The sequence below is a fragment of the Lynx canadensis genome, chromosome B1 (assembly GCF_007474595.2).
Source record: "Lynx canadensis isolate LIC74 chromosome B1, mLynCan4.pri.v2, whole genome shotgun sequence".
In the NCBI taxonomy this organism is placed as follows: Eukaryota; Metazoa; Chordata; class Mammalia; order Carnivora; family Felidae; genus Lynx; species Lynx canadensis.
In genome coordinates, this window is record NC_044306.2 from 43,263,961 (window position 1) to 43,287,940 (window position 23,980).

The window sequence follows — 23,980 nt, forward strand, 5'->3', positions numbered from 1 at the left end:
ATGGGTGCTGCAGAGGGGAAGGATCCTTGATTTCAGAGAGAGAGAGGAGAGAAAGAGAGAGAGACAGACAGACACACAGAGACAGACAGAAACAGACAGAGAGAGAGAGAGAGCTCTAATGGAAATAGGATCAGTCTTTTCAATACAGCTTTTAAAACTTGCCACACTCTGAACAAGGTCCAAACACTCCCCACTGCAGGCAAGGAAAAGCTCTGCCAAGAAATGAATGGAAGGAAAGGGCAACCAAACACAGCAGCAAAGTGCACACATCATATGACAGAAACACTTCCTGAAGCATCAGGCCCTGGACAGTAAATGACCTCTTCTTAATAAAGTGATTACTTCCAGGAGCAGGAAACATAAGAGGCTTTCCTAACACACAGGATAAGACAGACCTAGACAAAATGCCAAGATGGAGGAATACATCCCAAAAGAAAGAACAAGAAAAGGTCATGATCAGGGATCTAATTGAAACAGATATAAATAATATGTCTGACTCAAAATGTAAAAACAACAGTCATAAGGATACCAGCTAGGCTTGAGAAAAGCATAAAAGACACAGGGAGTCCTTTCTATAGAGATAAAAGACCTAAAAACTTCAGAATGAAATAAAAAATACTGTAACTGATGTGAAACCAACTGGATGTAATGAGCACAAGGATGGAAGAATCAGAGGAAAGAACAAATGATGAAACATGAAATTATGGAAAATAATGAAGCTGAAAATAAGAGGGAAAGAAAGGTGCTGGATCATGAATGTAGACTTGGGAACTCAGTGACTTTTTAAAGGATAGTAACATTGGTATCATAGGAGCCCACAAGAAAAAGAAGAAACTATATGGTCAACTAATCTTAGACAAAGCAGGAAAGTATATCCAACGGGGGGGGGGGGGGAACAATCTCTTCAACAAATGGTGTTGTGTAAAATGAACAGCAACAAGCAGAGGAATGAAACTGGACCACTTTCTTACACCCTACACAAAACTAAATTTATAATGGAAAAAAGATCTAAATGTGAGACAAGAAACCATCAAAATCCTAGAGGAGAACACAGATAGACAGATAGCAACCTCTTTGACATAGGTCGTAGCAACTTCTTACTAGACACATCTTGGAGGCAAAAATGAACTATTGAAACCTCATCAAGGTAAAAAGCTTCTGCACAGGGAAGTAAATAGTCAATAATACTAGAAGGCATTCTATGGAACGGGAGAAGGTATTTGCAAATGACCTATCTGATAAAGGGTTAGTATCCAAAATCTATAAAGAACTTTTATCAAACTCAACGCCTCCCCAAAAAATCCAGTTACATAATGGGTGAAGACATGAATAGACATTTTTCCAAAGAAGACATACAGATGGCTAACAAGACACATGAAAACATGCTTAACATCAACGATCAACAAGGAAATACAAATCAAAACCACAATGAGATACCACCCCGCACCTGTCAGAATAGCTGAAATTAACATATCAGGAAATAACAGGTGTTGGCAAGCATGCAGAGAAAGGGGAACCCTCTTACACTGTCGGAGTGAATGCAAACTGGCTCAGTCACTCTGAAAAAATAGTATGGAGACTCTTCAAACAGTTAAAATACTACTACCAGATTACTTAGCAATTGCACCACTAGGTATTTACTCAAAGCATACAAAAATACTGATTCAAAGGGATACATGCACCCTGAAGCTTATAGCATCATTGTGAACAATAGCCATCATACATCTTTATCCATTAATAAATAATGGATGCTTGGTCTCTTGCCATAACTTGGCTATTGTTCACATATATATTCATATATATTACATATATATTCATATATATTACATATATATATATTGTTCACATATATATGTATATATGTGAACACTCAGCCATAAAAAAGAATGAAATCTTGCCATGTGTAACCTGTAGATGGAGCTAGAGTGTATTATGCTAATCCAAATAAGTCAGAGAAAAACAAATACCATATAATTTCACTCATATGTGAAATTTAAAAAACAAAAAACAAGAGATGACCATAGGGGAAAGGCAAACTATAAAAGAGACACTTAAGCATGGAGAACAAACTGAAGGTTGCTGGAGGGGAGCTGGGTAGGAGATGGGTTAGATGGGTGATGGGTATTTAAGCAGGGCACTTTTTGTGATGAGCACTGGGCATTATGTAAGTGATGAATCACTAACTTCTACCCCTGAAACTAATATTACATTATATGTTAACTAACTTGAATTTAAATAATAATTTGAATCATTAAAACAAAATGAAAAAAGTTCCCGAAGGGCATTAGCTAGTAAATCAGATTAAATTATATTAAATATTTTATTAATTGGATATTGTGAACATCAAAATTAAATTGAAGTAATATATTTCATTAAGTGGGAAATAAAGCATTATAAATTAATTTACAAAATAGCATATATAAAACAAGGTATATGAATACATACAAATATGCATGTACACATTAAAAACAGGATGTGTGTATATGATTTATCACCTGGTAATAAAACTATATGTGCTTTTTTATTATTTATTTATTTTGTCTATCTATTTTTTACAGTAAGTTACTGATTTTTAAAAATTATTTAAATATTTCCTTTTATGACATTATGACACTCACTGAGACACTTTACGCAAAAATATCAGTGATAATGGACAAATCTGATCTTTTAACTTTTTACTCATATGACTTTACTCAAACTGATTACATAAACAAAAATTTCCATAACTAAACAAATATTCCTATGAATAAACCTCATTTTTGAAATACGAAACTTCCACTAGAGAACTCAAGCAATTGTACACATAATCTTATAAAAGATAATATTTAACAAGGATCTCCAATTGAGTAATAAAATAGCTTGTTTTAAAATAGAAACTTACTTAAGGAAAAGAGTTTACCACAATTTGGAGCAGATTCAGAAATTTCTATAGCTAGCTGTAATCCAACAGATTTAGTGTAGTAGAACCCTTCCATACATACATATCTATACATTATTGCTAGAATTCTATAATGATTTGGAAATCAACATCATAAATATTGGTCCCCATATCAATGTAAAACCAATAGACAACACTTTTTTTCTGTCTTGCTATACAGAGATACATAATGTGAACAGAGGATAATACCTGTATTGCAACCAAGGGAAGTTTCTTTTTCATATTCCCTTTGAATTTAAACATAAGACAAAGATATGATGAAATATATCAGTATTACGTACCAAGGCTTTATCCATAATGATTTGAATTTTCAGAATTCTTTTCAATAGCTCAACATCTGATTTTTTCTGTGAAACAGAAGACACCAGTTAAATAAAACATTTTTTTAATTCTTATATTGTTTGTAATCATCATCTACATTATATACAAATATATATACATATATATATAGACATACATACACAAAGAGAGGTATAGATACATATAAATACAGATTCAAGATATAAATAATAGGAAAATAAAAGAATAAATGCCCACTGAATAAATAAGCAGGTGAGATTCCAAATACAAATTCTAGGAACAAATCAGAAGCTATTACCTATATTCTTAATCATTAGAATCCTCAAAAAGTTACCAGAGAAACCATGTTTCTTTCCTCTTAAAACCTTCCTCCAAGACCCTCTCTCTGCAACCTTCAAACTAAATAAATCCCCATCAATTTTACACCAGATGTTTGCCTCTATTTTCTCATTATTTTTATTATCTATATTAACTTATGGCTACACTCAATAGATGCATCCATTTTTAGAATACAGTTATATGAATTAGTACTAATGTAAATATCCATGTAATAATTTCCATAAGTAAGATAAAGAAAATTTCTATCATGTTCTTCAGTCAATTGCCCACATGGCTCAAGGCAAGCAATAATCTGATTTTCTTACCACAGGGTAGAGAATTTCATGTAACTGGAATCATATGATGTGTACTTTTATATCAGACTTCTTTCACTCAGAATTCACCCATGTTGTTGTGATTGTTAGTAATTCATCAGTTCTTATTACTAAATAGTGCACCATTTTAGGAATACACCACAACTTTTTCATACATTTACCTGTTGATGATGTGAAAGGTGAAATAAAACGGAGTCACTTACATCAAGGGGTTTTAAAATGAAACTGGGAGGCCATTAAGGAGGTGGGCCTTATGTACCTCCTCACTGGATGGAACCACAAATTTCTGAGTTGGATCCAAACTTAAATATTCCAAGGAGTCTGCACAAACATCTGCAACTTGCTATAGTAACAAACTTTTGCTTAGTGACAGCCTTAGCAGCCAATTATGTTTAGCCAAGTTTAGTTTTCTGCCAACAACAGCCAAAATCTTTGTAAACAACATATGCAAGCATCCCCTTTCACCTTTAAAATAAAACCTTCACTTTTGTTCCCTAGGGGACAATTGGATTGCTACCCAAATCTGTACTCACCAAATTGCATTTCTGAGACCCCAAATAAATGCTTTTGTTTTATTTCAGCTCCTTTCTCAGTTGACAATGATAATTTGGATTATTTAGCCATTTTAGCTAATTTTTTTTAATGTTTATTTATTTTTGAGAGACAGAGTGTGAGTGGGGGAGGGGCAGAGAGAGAGAAAGTCACGGAATCCGAAGCAGGCTCCAGACACTGAACCGTCAGCACAGAGCCTGACGTGGGGCTGGACTTGCAAGCCATGAGATCATGACCTGAGCCGAAGTCGGATGCTCAACCGACTGAACAACCTAGGTGCCCCCCATTTTAGCTATTATAAACAAAGCTGCTATGAATATCCATGCACAGATCTTTGTGCAGTTAGCTATATTCTTTCATTGTTCTTGGTAAATATCTGAAGATGGAATACTTGAGTTATGTGATAATTGTGAGTGTGTAAAGTAAATACAAAAGTGCCAGATTGCTTTCTAGAGTAGTTTGATTATTCTGCATCTTCACCTAGAATAAGAGTCCCAATTGCTCTTCATTTTTGCCTATATTTGCTATTGTCTTTTCCATCATTTCCATATATTGGTGTGTGCTGATATCTTATTGAGGTTTTAATTGGCAGTTCCCTGATGCTTAATGTGAAACAGCTTTTCACATGTTTATGGCTCATTAATTTGGTTTCTCCTAAGTTCCCTACTAGAAATTTTATGTTTTGATATTTAAGCCAATGCTCTAATTCAGTTTTTTAAATAAGAGTCAAGATTCATTTTATTCCATATGGATGTCCAGTCTTCTAGCAGCATTTAATGCAGACATCATTCTTTAACCTTTTAAAGTCCCTAGCACCTTTGTGGAAAATCAATCTGCCATCAGTATGTGGGTCTACTTCTGACCTTTTCTGTTCCACTTATCTATATGTCTATGCTTACACCAATCACGGTATATATCTCTAGAGCAGGGGTCAGCAAACTATAACCCAAGGTATGGCCACCTGTTTTGTAAAAAATATCTTATTGGAATAAAGCCACACCCATTTGTTTATATGTTGTTTATGCTACTTTCATGCTACAAAGGTAGAGTGAGGTAGCTGCAATAGATCATATACCTCACGAGCCTAAAATATATACTACCTAGACCTTAAAAAAAAAAAACAGAGGTAATGTAAGTCCTCTATTTTGTTCTTATTTTTATTTATTTTTTAAATGTTTATTTATTTTTGGGAGACAGAGAGACAGAGAGCGAGTGGGGGAGGGGCAAAGAGAGCTGTCAGCACAGAGCCTGAAGCGGCTCCAACTCAAGAGCTGTGAGATCATGACCTGAGCCGAACTCGGACACTTAACCAACTGAGCCACCCAGACGGCCCTATTTTGTTCTTCTTTTTAAAACTGTGTGACGGGGCGCCTGGGTGGCGCAGTCGGTTAAGCGTCCGACTTCAGCCAGGTCACGATATCGCGGTCCGTGAGTTCGAGCCCCGCGTCGGGCTCTGGGCTGATGGCTCAGAGCCTGGAGCCTGTTTCCGATTCTGTGTCTCCCTCTCTCTCTGCTCCTCCCCCATTCATGCTTTGTCTCTCTCTGTCCCAAAAATAAATAAACGTTGAAAAAAAAAAATTTAAAACTGTGTGACTATTCTAGGATCTTTGCATGTCCTTATGAATTTGAGAACCAATTTTCACAAAAATGTTTTCTGGAATTTTGATTGGGATTACACTGAATCTACAGATCAATTAGGGGGGAATGAACATCTTAACAACATCAATATCTTTGTTTCCTGTGACTTTGCTAGACTCTCTTACATTCCTGATAGCTTTGGTAGAGTTTCTTTGTGATCTCCTATATACAGAGTTAGGTCACTAAAAACATAAGGTTATTTTTTCCTTTAAAAAATGTATGCCATTTATTATTTTTTTCTTATTGTATTATCCAGAAACTCCAATAAAATGTTGACTGAAAGTAGAGAAGGCAGACATCCTTGAATTATTCCTAATTTTAGGGGCTGTTTAGTCAGTTCAGGCTGTAACAAATATACCACAGGCTAGGTGGCTTAAACAACAAACACATGTTTCTCACAGTCCTAGAGGCTGGGAAGTTCAAGATCAAGGCACCAGCAGAGGTGGTATCTGGTGAGACCACTCTTCCTAGTTTGCAAATGGCCATCTTCCTTTTATATGCTCACACAACAGAGCAGAGAGAGAGATCCATGTCTCTTAATTTTTAATAAAAGCATTAATCCCATCATGAGAGCCTTACACTCACCACCTAATTTAACCCCAATTATTTTTCAAAGGCCTCAACCTCCTAATACCATCTTACTGGGAGTTAGAGTTTTAACATATGAATTTGGGGATAGAGCATGCAGTCCATAAGAGGGGCAAAACATTCTATCACTTAGCATTCATTATGTTAGGTAGATACTTATAGATGTTCTTTATCGGGTCAAAGAAGTTTTCTATTCCTAGTTTTTATCATGAATGGATACTGAATTTTGCCAAATGATTTTTCTGGAACTACTGATATGGATTTCTTCATAAATATGTTAAATTGTTTTATTCAATTCCTATTTTCCTGTACTGATTTAAGTAATAATGCCTCAAAGTCCCATAGATACTATAGTCAGAATTTTTGAAAATAGAAATGTCTTTATACCATAATGGCAACTCGACTGGGTAGAAAAACATTGGGATATTGTCAATTTCCTAAGGAAGCCATTCTCTACACCCTTTATATAGACATTCCTGACTATCTTACAGCACTTAATTTTGGCAAAGGCTAAAACCAGTCTGAGTTTTTCCACTTTTGTGGCTGACTTTCTTTGATGCCAAGATTCCTATAGAATTATTCATTATTTATATAGTCCAACATATTAACCATATTATATCTTGGTATTGTCAGTTTTTATCAGGGTTTCTTGAGATAATTTTCAAATTCAGGACTCTTCTATTCAACAAAGTTTTATTCTTTACTAACTTGGAATACTTTGGGTGCTATTTAATTCATGAATGACAATTGTAATTATCTTTAATTTCTATTATCAGTATTTCATATTCATACTCCATTACCCAGGATTCCCCAGAAAAACAGAATAGGATGTGTGTATATATAGACATTTATTATAATTTATTATAATTAGATTTATTATAAGGAATTGGCTCACTTATAGAGGCTGGCAAGTCCAAAATCTACAGAATGGGCCAGTAGGCTAGAAATCCAGGGACAGCTGATGCTACATTTCCAATCTGAAGGCAGTTAGCTGAATGATTCTGTGGGATGGTCCATCCTTTTGTCCTAGTCAGGACATCAACTGATTGGATGAGGTCCATCCAAATATGAAGGGCATTTCTGCTTTACTCAAAGTCTACTGATTTAGATGTTAATCCTGTTCAAAAACACCCTCACAGAAACACCCACAAAACTTGACCAACTATCTGATCAATATATCCCAGTCAAGTTGACACATAAAATTCACCATTACACATTCTAGGTTTTTCTCTACCATTGTTTATATATAATAAACAATGCTTTCTATTCTCTTAAACCTGACTGTAATCTCACAGTGTCTATTCTCTTGTTAGTCTTATTATCAATGTCTTTCATTTTTAAAATAGCTTTTTCTCTTACATTTACTTCCTGAGCACTTCCAAGGATCTTTTAAACAGACTATATAAAGGTAGGCCCTTAGCGTACTACAGACCATATCTCTGGGGTCATGGTCATATTATCTGGGTTTGAATTTTAATGCTACATGTTACCAGAGAATTTCCTAGGAAAATAATTTAAACTCTATAAATCTGTATCCTAATCTGAAAAAGGGGGTAACAGTACCAACTTTTAGAATTGTTGAAAAAATTGGAAAGATAGGATATATGTAAAGCTCTTAAAACAATATGTGGCACCTATGAGGCAGTACATGAATATAAACTAGAAGTTTTTTCATTCACTTTGGATTTTGTGTTTTTCCACCTTACATTTTATACTTCTATTTCATATGCTCCGTGTTTACTCCTTTCCAATTACTATTATTTTATAACATATGTAGTTCTTTCAAGTCAAACCATTCTTGAACAAAGTGTGGGGATTAGTGACTTTTATTACACTTTTGTTTTATTATAAGAAATGGCCAATTATCCAAGGATATTTGTTTCCTTCTCCAAGAGAAGAGATGTCTATGAGACACCTGTCCAGGCCCAACTCTTGGGGTGGGGATGCATTCACACTTCTCCCCTTACTCTTGACTAAATTCCAATAACCTAGTAGGGGACTCCTGAGCCAAAGCTAGGAAGGGAATCAACCGGAGAGTTTCATCCACTTTGGTATTTTCATGAGCAAGACATAAACCTGTTAAGCCACTGAGAGTTGGGAATTGTTTGTTTCAAAATCTAGTGACATTTGACCTAATAGTGATTCTCATGAAAAATACCGATTGAGGACAGCTGCTTACACAATTCTTCCATCTTTTCATTTGGTTGAAAGTTCATGATATTTGGCAACTATTGTTTGTGAATTTGGTTGTAATTGCTTTTGGTTACTATCTTCAATCAGGATGAGATTAGGATCTCTTTGTTTCTGCTTAATTATTTGTTTCATTTTGGAGGTAAGAACATGTCACATTAGGAGGAAAAGAAATAGTTTCAATCAAAAAATTTCAGTTATGTAGTTCTGGGTTGGTACAGAATTACAGACTGGAAATTACTTTGCCTCACTTTAAGTAATTGTGGTATTGTCTTTCAACTTCCAGTATTGCTGCTAGGATATTTCAGGCTATTCTGCATCTTGACTATATAAGAAACCCTATTTTTTAAATATCAGTACAGAAACTCACCTTAAATAATTCTGAGAATTTTTCTTGGATTATTTTGTGATTTATTCAACTCTTTATTTCCTCTCTTTATTCATACTGGGACTCCTATTGTATCACCCAAATTCTTATTTTATTTTAATTTCTTATCTTTCAAATTTCCCTGTCATTTGTCTTTATACTTTACTTTTTGTGTGATTTCTAAAATTTTATTTTGTGAACTTCCTATTGAGGTTTCTCTTTTTTTTTCATTTTTATTATCATAATTTTAAATTTCTAAGAACAATCACAGGCTGAATGTAATTTTTTAAATAGCACTCCATTCTTAAATTTATAGGTGAAATATTTTCCTTTATTCCTCTGAGGATATTGCCATTTTGTTTTCTTCACCCTCTGTATTCTTTGATACCTCAAGCTTTAAAAATTTGTTTTTTCATGTCTCTATCTTCCATATTAAATTGTTTCATCATATGTCTAGGGCCCCTTCATATATTAGCAATTGAGTATTTAACAGTTTATTCCCACATCCCTATGACCATAAATGGAATTTACAGGCTATTTTTTCAGAGAAAGTAATGTGTCTGAGTTGTTGGCAGGGAAAACCCTGTCGATATGATTAGTTTTGATTCTTTTGGCTAGTTTAGTTCCTTCCTGAAGAGGGGTCTTCCAATACAATTCTTAGAATGTGTAAGCCTGGTTCCCAATATCCAATGTGCCAAGTTTAATTTAAACACACCAGTTTCAGTATGATATTCCTCTTCCACCTGGAAATACAATAGAACATCTGTGTGTGGTGTCCCCATTTCAGAGACTCCCCAAAGAAAACAGCTTTCAATTATGTCAGTCTCCAATTGATTAGTACAGGAAGCCAAGGTTGCTAAATACTTATACAACTTATTTTCAACGAATTATCTTCTTGGGCCCACCTTTAAAATCACTTCCTAGGGCAACTGGACAGGCAATTCCAAAGACATTTGAATAGCACTGCAGTACATGTCAAGTTTCCAATAGCCTATCCAAATTACCCAGTTTAGAATTCAAATTTGGGGCACTAAATCAGCTATCTCCAAGGTCCATTGTTATTACTCCTCTCCTGTTTTCTTTGTGTTTGTATGTTTATGCTGGTTTAAAACTTCCTTTTCATTTCAGTGGGTTTTTAAAAAGGGGCAGGGGGGTAAAGACATGTGTTTAATATTCTTTTAATAGATAAAATCTTTATAGTATATTGTTTGGTTTCTCTTCTACTTTTCAACTCTGGATTATAATGAAGGTATTTACCTTGTTTATAAGTGTATCTGTGTTTATTTTCATGAATGTTAAAATATGCTTAAAATAGAAACTTTTATGTTATTTTTTTCTGCTGCTTTGACTGAAGATATTCACTTTCTTTTTTTGTGCTCATAAAAGCATTAGTCATGTGAAAACATGTTTAACCAAACCTGTAGATTTAAGTGTATCAAATTCAGGATGAAAAGCAATTGTCAAGTTACTTCATAAAAGATATAAAATTCCCAGAGAATAGGGAAGATGGCGGCGTAGGAGGACACTGGGCTCACCGCGCCTCCTGCTGATCACTTAGATTCCACCTACACCTGCCTAAATAACCTAGAAAATCACCAGAAGACTAGCAGAACGGAGTCTCCTGAGCCAAGCGCAGACGAGAGGCCCACGGAAGAGGGTAGGAAGGGCGGCGAGGTGGTGCACGCTCCAGGGTCAGGCGGGAGGGAGCCTGGGCGGAGGGGCAGCCTGCGGCCAAGCAGAGCCCGGAGTCTGGCTTACAAAAGCGGAGGGGCCAGAAGGAGTGTGTTCCGACAGCAAGAGGGACTTAGCATCTGGGAGGTCATAAGTTAACAGCTCTGCTCAGAAAGCGGGAAGGCTAGAGGACAAAGGGAGGTAGAGTTGCCGAGCCCCCGGACGACAGAGCTCTGTGTGGCGGGGAACAAAGGCACTCGCCAGCGCCAACTCCCTCGTCCATCCCCCAGCCAAAACCCCAAAGGGAACCAGTTCCTGCCAGGGAACTTGCTTGTTCCCTGCAAACACCCAATGCTGTGCTTCTGCGGAGCCAACCCTCTGGCAGCAAATCCTCTGGCAGCCAACTCCCTCCTGCTGCCACATGGCCCCTCCTGAAGTGGATCACCTAAGGAGAAGCGAGCTAAGCCTGCCCCTCCTGCCCCCGTGTACCTTGCCTACCCACCCCAGCTAATACACCAGATCCCCAGCACCATAAGCCTGGCAGTGTGCAAGTAGCCCAGATGGGCCATGCCACCCCACAGTGAATCCCGCCCTTAGGAGAGGGGAAGAGAAGGCACACACCAGTCTGACTGTGGCCCCAGTGGTGGGCTGGGGGCAGACATCAGGTCGGACTGCGGCCCCGCCCACCAACTCCAGTTATACACCACAGCACAGGGGAAGTGCCCTGCAGGTCCACACCACCCCAGGGACTATCCAAAATGACCAAACGGAAGAATTCCCCTAAGAAAAATCTCCAGGAAATAACAACAGCTAATGAACTGATCAAAAAGGATTTAAATAATATAACAGAAAATGAATTAGGGTAATAGTTATAAAATTAATCGCTGGGCTTGAAAACAGTATAGAGGACAGCAGAGAATCTCTTGCTACAGAGATCAAGGGACTAAGGAACAGTCAGGAGGAGCTGAAAAACGGTTTAAATGAGATGCAAAACAAAATGGAAACGACGACGGCTCGGATTGAAGAGGCAGAGGAGAGAATAGGTGAACTAGAAGATTAAGTTATGGAAAAAGAGGAAGCTGAGAAAAAGAGAGATAAAAAAATCTAGGAGTATGAGGGGAAAATTAGAGAACTAAGTGATACACTAAAAAGAAATAATATATGCATAATTGGTATCCCAGAGGAGGAAGAGAGAGGGAAAGGTGCTGAAGGGGTACTTGAAGAAATAATAGCTGAGAACTTCCCTGAACTGGGAAAGGAAAAAGGCATTGAAATCCAAGAGGCACAGAGAACTCCCTTCAGACGGAACTTGAATCGATCTTCTGCACGACATATCATAGTGAAACTGGCAAAATACAAGGATAAATAGAAAATTCTGAAAGCAGCAAGGGGTAACCGTGCCCTAACTTATAAAGGGAGACCGAAAAGACTCGTGACTGATCTCCCTTTTGAAACTTGGCAGGCCAGAAAGGATTGGCACGAGATCTTTAATGTGCTGAACAGGAAAACTATGCAGCTGAGAATCCTTTATCCAGCAAGTCTGTCATTTAGAATAGAAGGAGAGATAAAGGTCTTCCCAAACAAAAACTGAAGGAATTTGTCACCACTAAACCAGCCCTACAAGAGATCCTAAGGGGGATCCTGTGAGACAAAGTATCAGAGGCATCACTACAAGCATAAAACATACAGACATCACAATGACTCTAAACCCGTATCTTTCTATAATAACACTGAATGTAAATGGACTAAATGCACCAACCAAAAGACATAGGGTATCAGAATGGATAAAAAAACAAGACCCATCTATTTGCTGTCTACAAGAGACTCATTTTAGACCTGAGGACACCTTTAGATTGAGAGTAAGGGGATGGAGAACTATTTATCATGCTACTGGAAGCCAAAAGAAAGCTGGAGTAGCCATACTTATATCAGACAAACTAGACTTTAAATTAAAGGCTGTAACAAGAGATGAAGAAGGGCATTATATAATAATTACAGGGTCTCTTCATCAGGAGGAGCTAACAATTATAAATCTCCATGCACCGAATTTGGCAGCCCCCAAATATATAAAACAATTAATCACAAACATAAGCAACCTTATTGATAAGAATGCGGTAATTGCAGGGGACTTTAACACTCCACTTACAGAAATGGATAGATCATCTAGACACATGGTCAATAAAGAAACAAGGGCCCTGAATGACACATTGGATCAGATGGACGTGACAGATATATTTAGAACTCTGCATCCCAAACCAACAGAATATATTCTCTTCTCAAGTGCACATGGAACATTTTCCAAGATAGATCACATACTGGGTCACAAAACAGCCCTTCATAATATACAAGAATTGAAATTATACCATGCATACTTTCAGACCACAATGCTATGAAGCTTTAAATCAACCACAGGAAAAGGTCTGGAAAACCTCCAAAAGCATGGAGGTTAAAGAACACCCTACTAAAGAATGAGTGGGTCAACCAGGCAATTAGAGAAGAAATTAAAAAATATATGGAAACAAACGAAAATGAAAATACAACAATCCAAATGCTTTGGGATGCAGCAAAGGCAGTCCTGAGAGGAAAATACATCGCAACCCAGGCCTATCTCAAGAAACAAGAAAAATATCAAATACAAAATCTAACAGCACACCTAAAAGAAATAGAAGCAGAACAGCAAAGGCAGCCTAAACCCAGCAGAAGAAGAGAAATAATAAAGATCAGAGCAGAACTAAACAATATAGAATCTAAAAAACTGTAGAGCAGATCAACGAAACCAAGAGTTGGTGTTTTGAAAAAATTAAGAAAATTGACAAACCTCTAGCCAGGCTTCTCAAAAAGAAAAGGGAGATGACCCAAATAGATAAAATCATGAATGAAAATGGAATTATTACAACCAATCCCTCAGAGATACAAGCAATTAGCATGGAATACTATGAAAAATTATATGCCAACAAATTGGACAACCTGGAAGAAATGGACAAATTCCTGAACACCCACACTCTTCCAAAACTCAATCAGGAGGAAATAGAAAGCTTGAACAGACCCATAACCAGTGAAGAAATTGAATCGGTTATCAAAAATCTCTCAACAAATAAGAGTCCAGGACAAGATGGCTTCCCAGGGGAGTTCTACCAGACGTTTAAAGCAGAGATAATACCTATCCTTCTCAAGCTACTCCAAGAAATAGAAAGGGAAGGAAAACTTCCAGACTCATTCTATGAAGCCAGTATTACTTTGATTCCTAAGCCAGACAGAGACCCAGTAAAAAAGAGAACTACAGACCAATATCCCTGATGAATATGGATGCAAAAATTCTCAATAAGATACTAGCAAATCGAATTCAACAGCATATGAAAAGAATTATTCACCATGATCAAGTGGGATTCATTCCTGGGATGCAGGGCTGGTTCAACATTCGCAAATCAATCAGCGTGATACATCACATTAATAAAAGAAAAGCAAAGAACCGTATGATCCTGTCAATCGATGCAGAAAAGGCCTTTGACAAAATCCAGCACCCTTTCTTAATAAAAACCCTCGAGAAATTTGGGATAGAAGGAACATACTTAAACATCATAAAAGCCATTTATGAAAAGCCCACAGCTAACATCATCCTCAACGGGGAAAAACTGAGAGCTTTTTCCCTGAGATGAGGAACACGACAGGGATGCCCGCTCTCACCGCTGTTGTTTAACATAGTGCTGGAAGTTCTAGCATCAGCAATCAGACAACAAAAGGAAATCAAAGGCATCCAAATTGGCAAAGATGAAGTCAAGCTTTCGCTTTTTGCAGATGACATGATATTATACATGGAAAATCCGATAGACTCCACCAAAAGTCTGCTAGAACTGATACATGAATTCAGCAAAGCCGCACGATACAAAATCAATGTACACAAATCAGTTGCATTCTTATACACTAACAATGAAGCAACAGAAAGACAAATAAACAAACTGGTCCCATTCACAATTGCACCAAGAAGCATAAAATACCTAGGAATAAATCTAACCAAAGATGTAAAGGATCTGTATGCTGAAAACTATAGAAAGCTTATGAAGGTAATTGAAGAAGATTTAAAGAAATGGAAAGACATTCCCTGCTCATGGATCGGAAAAATAAATATTGTCAAAATGTCAATACTACCCAAAGCTATCTACACATTCAATGCAATCCCAATCAAAATTGAACCAGCAATCTTCTCGAACCTAGAACAAGCAATTCTAAAATTCATATGGAACCACAAAAGGCCCCGAATAGCCAAAGTAATTTTGAAGAAGAAGACCAAAGCAGGAGGCATCACAATCCCAGACTTTAGCCTCTACTACAAAGTTGTAATCATCAAGACAGCATGGTATTGGCACAAAAACAGACACATAGACCAATGGAATAGAATAGAAACCCCAGAACTAGACCCACAAACATATGGCCAACTAATCTTTGACAAAGCAGGAAAGAACATCCAATGGAAAAAAGACAGTCTCTTTAACAAATGGTGCTGGGTGAACTGGACAGCAACAGACAGAAGGTTGAAAGTAGACCACTTTCTCACACCATTTACAAAAATAAACTCAAAATGGATAAAGGACCTGAATGTGAGACAGGAAACCATCAAAACCCAAGAGGAGAAAGCAGGAAACGACCTCTCTGATCTCAGCCGTAGCAATCTCTTACTCGACACATCCCCAAAAGCAAGGGAATTAAAAGCAAAAATGAATTACTGGGATCTTATGAAGATAAAAAGCTTCTGCACAGCAAAGGAAACAACCAACAAAACTAAAAGGCAACCAACAGAATGGGAAAAGATATTTGCAAATGACATATCAGACAAAGGGCTAGTATCCAAAATCTATAAAGAGCTCACCAAACTCCACACCTGAAAAACAAATAACCCAGTGAAGAAATGGGCAGAAAACATGAATAGACACTTCTCTACAGAACACATCCGGATGGCCAACAGGCACATGAAAAGATGTTCAACATCACTCCTCATCAGGGAAACACAAATCAAAACCACACTCAGATATCACCTCACGCCAGTCAGAGTGGCCAAAATGAACAAATCAGGAGACTATAGATGCTGGCGAGGATGTGGAGAAACGGGAACCCTCTTGCACTGTTGGTGGGAATGCAAACTGGTGCAGCCACTCTGGAAAGCAGTGTGGAGGTTCCTCAGAAAATTAAAAATAGACCTATCCTATGACCCAGCAATAGCACTGCTAGGAATTTATCCAAGGGATACAGGAGTACAGATACATAGGGGCACTTGTTCCCCAATGTTTATAGCAGCACTCTCAACAATAGCCAAATTATGGAAAGAGCCTAAATGTCCATCAACTGATGAATGGATAAAGAAATTGTGGTTTATATACACAATGGAGTACTACATGGCAATGAGAAAGAATGAAATATGGCCCTTTGTAGCAACGTGGACGGAACTGGAGAGTGTGATGCTAAGTGAAATAAGCCATACAGAGAAAGACAGATACCGTATATTTTCACTCTTATGTGGATCCTGAGAAACTTAACAGAAACCCATGGAGGAGGGGAAGGAAAAAAAAAAGAGGTTAGAGTGGGAGAGAGCCAAAGCATAAGAGACTCTTAAAAACTGAGAACAAACTGAGGGTTGATGGGGGGTGGGAGGGAGGGGATGTGGGTGATGGGTATTGAGGAGGGCATCTTTTGGGATGAGCACTGGGTGTTGTATGGAAACCAATTTGAGAATAAATTTCATATGTTGAAAAAAAAAAGATATAAAATTCCCAAATACATACAAATATTTATCTCCAGTCCTGAAATGACATCCCTGGTTTCTTCTTAGGTTCTGAAATGTTTATCTCTATTTTACTTCATTATTACATTTTGTTTGTACCCAAACTTTCCATAATTACTTCCAGTTACCTTTCCCTACAACATTAGAAACTATGGTGATCAAATAATAATAGTAGTAGTGATTTTTACTGGGATTTTACTTGTCTACATACTATGCTAAGAAATTTCTATCTATAAATGTACTTAATCTTTGAAATAATTGTATGAATTAGATATTATTTCTATTATTAGTTTTTTTACAGATAAGGAATTTAAACATAGATTATGTTACTCACCAAAGTTTTTGTGGCTAAATGGACAGACTTGTAATTCAAATCAAGGCAATGGAAGGTATATTGTCTCTATCTTATCTAATCTCTGTCTTATTGCTGATTCACTGGAGGGGGTCTTTTTCCAAACTTATGTCCATCTCTTAGGGTCTTCCTCTGCCACAGAAGAGTATTCATGGAATCCTTTAAAGTTTTTCAATTTACTTATGTGATAGTACTCTATTTCAGTGGCAAAAATTGTCTTCAATTGTATCCAGTGTTGTATTAAAACATGCAGATGGTTTCCAGAGCTGGCATAAAGTTGGGGGTAATCCCTATATATGATTATATTTTATAATTTTATGAGCTTCTAAAAGGGCAGTTTAATTAATCTGTATATGTACCAATATCTTTGACAAAATAAATACATGCAAATTAAAGCAACAATGAGATGGAGTTCATCATAAATTCAGTTTAAGTACCACTCATTACTATTTTGTTTTGCTTCTCTTTACATTTATTTTTGAGAAACAGAGTGAGACAAAGCATGAGCGGGGGAGGGGCAGAGAGAGAAGGAGACACAGAATCTGAAACAGGCTCCAGGCTCTGAGCAAGCAGTCAGCACAGAGACTGATGTGGGGCTCGAACCCACGAACTGAGATCATGACCTGAGCTGAAGTCAGACGTTCAACCAACTGAGCCACCTAGGCGTCCCTGCTTCTTTTTAATGTTATATCCAATCATGATGAGAATATGTAGACAGGGTGGATATAGATAGATAGATAGATAGATAGATAGATAAGATAGATAGATATCAAAAAGCCAGGTGACTGAGTGGCTCAGTCAGTTAAACATCCAACTCTTGATTTTAGCTCAGGTCATGATCTTACAGTTCCTTAGATTGAGCCCTGCATTGGGGTTGTGCTGACAATGCGAAGCCTGCTTGGGATTCTCTCTCTCCTCTATCTCTGCCCTTCCCCCCTGCTTGTGCATAAGCACTCTCTCTCAAAATAAATAAATAAACATTAAAAAAAAACACAAAATATGACATAATTTTGTAACATATTTAAGTACAAAAGGGTACACATCAAAATGATTGCAGTGGATTCCACAATTTCATTTACCTCTAGAAAATGGCATATGATCCATTCTTATTTTCCTTACATATGTGTCTATTTAATATTTTAATAGATGTTAACCAATATATTTAATTTAAAGTAATAAGTGTAATATAATTTACCGATAAGTAAAAATGTGCATTATCCTTTTAACAACAAAAAGGAAATTTACTCCACTTTGAAATTTCCTTTTTGCTATTAAAAGATAATGTGCATTTTAAATTTCCTGTTTGCTATTAAAAGGATAATGCATATTTTTACTTATCATTAAATTATGTTACATTTAAGAGGCACATGCACCCCAATGTTTATAGCAGTGCTATCAACAATAGCCAACTAATGGAAAAAATTCAAATGCCCTTCAACTGATGAATGGATAAAGTTGTGGTGTATATATACAATCGAATACTAGTGAGTGATCAAAAAGAAGGAAATATTGCCATTTGCAACAACGTGGATGGAACTAGAGTGAGTGTACCATGCTAAGCAAAATACGTCAGTCAGAGAAAGACAAATATCATATGATTTCACTCATATGTGGAATTTAAGAAACACAACAGATGAACATAGGGGAAGGAAATGAAAAATAAGATAAAAACAGAGAGGGTGGCAAACCATAAGAAACTCTTAAAAACAGAAAGCAAACTGAGGGTTGCTGGCGGGGTGTTGGGTAGGGAGATGGGCTAAATGGGTGATGGACATTAAGGAGGGCACTTGTTGGGATGAGCACTGGGTGTTATATATAAGTGATGAACCACTGGCTTCTACCCCTGAAACCAATACTACACTATATGTTAATTAACTTGAATTTAAATAATTTTTTTTAAAAATCTATACACTTATAGATCTACGTTTATAATTAGATATATTAAAAGAATTGGAACAAATACTCCAATACTCCAAAAGCACTATCTGTCTACAGACCATGAGATTTAGGACAATTTCTTGCCACTTTTCCACTTTTAAATTTTCTATCAAAATAACACTTTGCTACAAAGAAAAAATGTATTGGCAAGGAAAATTCTGAGAAAGAAATAATCAGCAAATTTGTGTAACATTATATTAGTAGAATGTTAATTCAATAACAATGCAAATATGTATATATGCATCAATATACTTGCAATTAGGAAAATGTGAGAATTTTTACTGTTTAATTATGTGTGTTTATATCTATTACATTTTCTATATATCATATGTCTAAACATAAAAATATATTTAAAAATTTTTTTAACGTTTATTCATTTTTTTTTTTTTTGAGAGACAGAGAGTGAGCAGGGGAGGGGCAGAGAGAAGGGGAGACACAATCTGAAGCAGGCTCCAGGCTCTGAGCTGGCAGCATAGAGCCTGATGCGGGGCTCGAACTCATGACCTGAGCCGAAGTCTGACACCCAACCAACTGAGCTACCCAGGCACCCCAAAAATATATTTAAAATAAATATCTTACAATTTAAAATTTTAATATAATCAATATCAGTTTAAATCTGTTTTCCAAATGTAACACATTCCAATGTGAATAAATTTATCAAAGATAACACAAGTGAAGATCACATTTAAGTGGTTACTTACTTCTGATTTCACAAGTATCCGGTAGGACTGATCTACCACTTGGGTCGTGGGATAATTTTCTTGTAAGGGCAAAAACTCAGTTTTATTATTCTTTATTTGATAAAGCATATGCTCATATGCAGCTGCAGATTCCAATGGTTCAATGCCATAACTGACGTTCTCCAACTGCAATAATCCCCTAAATATTTAAACACATAAAAAAGAAATAAAAAGATAACTAATATAGAGTACCCACTGAGAAATGTAAATCACCATTAAATAAAAATTTTTATAGAAATTTAACAGTGGTGTTTGTGGTCTAATATCTAAGAATCATCTCTTTGTACTTTGATAAACTTTCAAACACAATTTTATAGCTTCTCTCTATTATGCCATTTGGAGTCATTGTGGTTCTAGTGTGACTAAGAAATTTGAATATTCTTCAAACTAGTTAGTGGAAGCTATTTCTGCATAAGTATTATGACTGCATGCCTGGGACAGTGATTAAAAAAGAGAAGGAGGAAAAGAAAGTATATGGGAAGAAACACAATCAAAGTCTCTATTTTCTTTGTCTTCATTCTATCCTTCAAGATGTTTCTGAAAATTAAAAGATCACACAAGATTTTGGGGACGCCTGGGTGGCTCAGTCAGTTAACCGTCCAACTTCAGCTGAAGTCATGATCTTGCAGTTCATGGGTTCAAGCCCCACTTTCAGACTCTGTGCTGACAGCTCTGAGCCTGGAGCCTGCTTCAGATTCTATATCTCTCTCTCTGTCTGCCCCTCCCCCATTCACACTCTGTCTCTATCTTTGTCTCTGTCTCTCAAAAATAAATAAACTTAAAAAAAATTTTTTTAAAGACCACACAAGATTTTCAATCATGTTCATCTCTAGAAAATGCCATTACCTGAGTCCAGAACAAGTGCTAAGTGTCACAACTGATTTTGGAATCTCTGCGGCATATCCTTGATAAAGGCAATGGCCCTAAAGAGGAGTATATGAAGATACATTCATGAATAATTGGGCTTTTTAAGTTTTTATTTAAATTCAGCTAGTTAACACACAGTGTAATATTAGATTCAGGTGCACAACACAGTGATTCAATACTTCTATACAACATCCAGCGCTCATCACAACAAGTGCATGAATGATTTGTAAACAAAGTTTTTGGTTTATCCTTACTTCCTAAACATCATCAAACATTCATATGTAGCCATTACCATATTATCCACCAGATATTGCATTACTTGCAATCTCTTCCTCTTAACTCTATTTGATTAAGAATAATCATGACTCTTATCCTTCCCCAGATAATCCTTGCTATAATTCTAAATTTTTTTCAACTTCCTTTACTGCATCTTTTCTTTCTAAGCCACATCTCTTGAATGTATAGTTTATAACTACTAACTTTATGTATCTCACAGTAGTAATTTGACTTCAAATCTGAACATTTCACTTATTTTTTAAGTTACCCAAAAGTATCTTAAATGATATTTCTTTTTTTTTAATTTCTCTGTAATATCTCACCATGTTTATCATCTTATTCCAAGCTCTCCTCTCCATGGACTTTCACAGCATTAGTCTTCCCAGGTTCTCCCCTAATACTCTCTTTCAGTGAATATTCCCATCTCTCCCCTTAAAATTCTAGTGATTCTACAGTCAGTTCTGTTCCTTTGCTAACGCTATGCTATTATGATTCACATTCTTTCCTATGAATTTGTTTATATGTTGTTATTATACATTATTAGCTGCCATACATATTATTTCCATTCGTTCCAGATAGGAACTTTCCTCACTGAGAGGCAGTGGCACAGGTAATACCTCTTACCACCACAGGCTGCAATAGCAGAGGTCCAGTAGAGCTAGAAGAACAAAGCACAACAGAGTAACTTTAAAACCTACAAGAAAGCTAAATTATCATTCAAACAACACACTCTAAATCTAAACTTAAACTGGATGACTGCCTTCAAAAACAGAAGACTTAAATACCAAGGACACAAGCAAAAATCACCCACTATATCAAGAACTGAAGAAAAAGAGAGAGAGAGAGAGAGAGAGAGAGAGAGAGAAAACAACCAACTGATGCCAATATTGATATGAGACACATGTTGGAACTAGCAGATAAGATTTTAAACCAGCCATGGAGAACTGCTTCAGTGAACAATTACAAATTATCTTGAAAGAAATTACAGAATAGAAATAAAAGCCACAAAGAAAGCAAATAAATTATTAGGATAGGCTCAAAAGTAAGGTGGAGATGACAAGGGTTAGAATCTCTGAACTTGAGGACAGATCAGTGGAATTTATCCAATATATGAAACAGAAAAATGAGCTAAGAAAATCCTAGAGCCTCAAATAAGCTGTGGAACAATACCAGATCTAAAATATATATCAGAATCCAAGAAAGAAAACAGAAAGAACGTGGAGTTGAAAAGTACTCAGAGAAATAAAGGCTGAAATTCTGGTCAGGAAGATAGAGTAGGAAGCCCTGGACCCCCTACCATAGAACAAATACACCAATTTAGCAGTAATACATGGACAAATTCTCTTTATGATTAATCAAAAACTAATTGAAAGGCTTCTGCACCACTCTAGGAGAATGCAAAATCAGACTCATTAAAGCCAGTATGGAGATTTGGTATACCTTACATCAGGGACACTGTCCAGGGCACTGCCATATGATCACAAAGAGACCCTTCGTTTCCCAGCTTGAGCAGGGAAGGAAAGGGATTTTTCACATATCAGGTGCCCCAATTTTTCTGAAGGGGCTACCAAAAGAACTGTGTCACCAGTCTTGGAGCCCTGATGAGTTCAGCACAGCTAGCAACCCAGGCAAAAATAAGGGTGGTGACTTGGACTAGTTACACATAATTGATCTGCAACACAGAGTAATTGATCAGCACAGAGTAAGTTAATACAAATTCTAGTTTTCTGCCTTTCACTAGAGAAGGAAAAAGTTTATTCATGCATGCAGTGCCCCACTCCACCAAAACCGCTCATAGAATTAGCATCTGTCTCACCAATCCTGGAGCACTGATAGACCTGGTACAATCTAGTTGCCTCTACAATCTAGAGACCAGAGATAGCAGTTTGGAATGGTAGATACCTTTGATCCTCCTTCCTAACCAGCACAGAGACAGCAGGACAGCTTCTACCTGAAGAAATAAAAAGTTAGTAGAGGCCCCCAAAATCAATGGCAAGGCTGATTTGGGGAGTCCGCATCTGCATAAGGCCAGTTGGTGAAGACTGGGAGAGGTGACTGCTTTGACTATGAGCCAACAACCCAAACAGTGAGTCAAGTAAAATGAAGAATCAGGAAAAAAATGTTTCAAACAAGGAACAAGATAAATCTCCAGAAATTGACCCTATTGAAATGAACTTAAACAATTAACATTAGGGAGAAGTTAAAAAGAAGTCTCAGACACAAACTTCCAGCTACAAAAAAATAAGTAATGGGGATATAATGTACAGTACAGTGACTGCAGTTAATTATTCTATATTATACTATATTGTCTATTTGAAAGTTGCTAAGAGAATAGATCTTAAAATCCAGTAACTGTATGGTGATGGATGTTAACTAGAATAACTATGGTAATGATTTGACAACATATACAAATACTGAATCATGTTGAACATCTGAACCTGATATAATATTAATGCCAATTATACCTCAATAAAAAAATAACTCTCATAAATATACACACTGAGGTCAAGACAACAATGCATGAACAAAGTAAGAATTTTTTTTCTTTTTGTTTTTAATATAATTTATTGTCAAATTGGCTAACATACAGTGTGTAAAGTGTGCTCTTGGCTTTTTGGGGTAGACTCCCATGGTTCATCACTTACATACAGCACCCAGTGCTCATCCCAACAAGTGCCCTCCTCAATGCCCATCACCCAGTTTCCCCTCTCCCCCACCCCCCAATTAACCCTCAGTGTGTTCTCAGTGTTTAAGAGTCTCTTATGGTTTGTAAATATTTTTCCCCTTCTCTTCCCCCATGGTCCTCTGTTAAGTTTCTCAAGATCCACATTATGAGGTAAAACATGATATCTGTCCTTCTCTGACTGACTTATTTCACTCAGCATAATACCTTCCAACTCCATCCACATTGCTGCAAATGGCAGGATTTCATTCTTTCTCATTGCCAAGTAGTATTCCATTGTATATATGAACCACATCTTCTTTATCTATTCATCAGTTGATGGACATTTAGGCTCTTTCCATAATTTGGCTATTGTTGAAAGTGCTGCTATAAACATTAGGGTACACGTGCCTCTATGAATCAACACTCCTGTATCCCTTGCATAAATTCCTAGTAGTGCTATTCCTGGATCATA

The 23,980-nt window shown here is 36.6% G+C and overlaps 1 protein-coding gene across 1 annotated transcript in view; it reads right to left on the reverse strand.

Annotated features, from left to right (window-relative positions):
- Positions 1 to 23,980, reverse strand: part of LOC115511480 (A disintegrin and metallopeptidase domain 3-like) — a 119,322-nt gene that overhangs the window by 58,749 nt on the left and 36,593 nt on the right. Inside the window, exons 5-7 of the mRNA XM_030311872.1 lie at positions 20,547 to 20,623; positions 19,662 to 19,839; positions 3,220 to 3,285 (exon numbers count right to left, since the gene is read on the reverse strand). Of these exons, the coding sequence (XP_030167732.1) occupies positions 3,220 to 3,285; positions 19,662 to 19,839; positions 20,547 to 20,623 (321 nt within the window). The remainder of the gene's footprint in view (positions 1 to 3,219; positions 3,286 to 19,661; positions 19,840 to 20,546; positions 20,624 to 23,980) is intronic.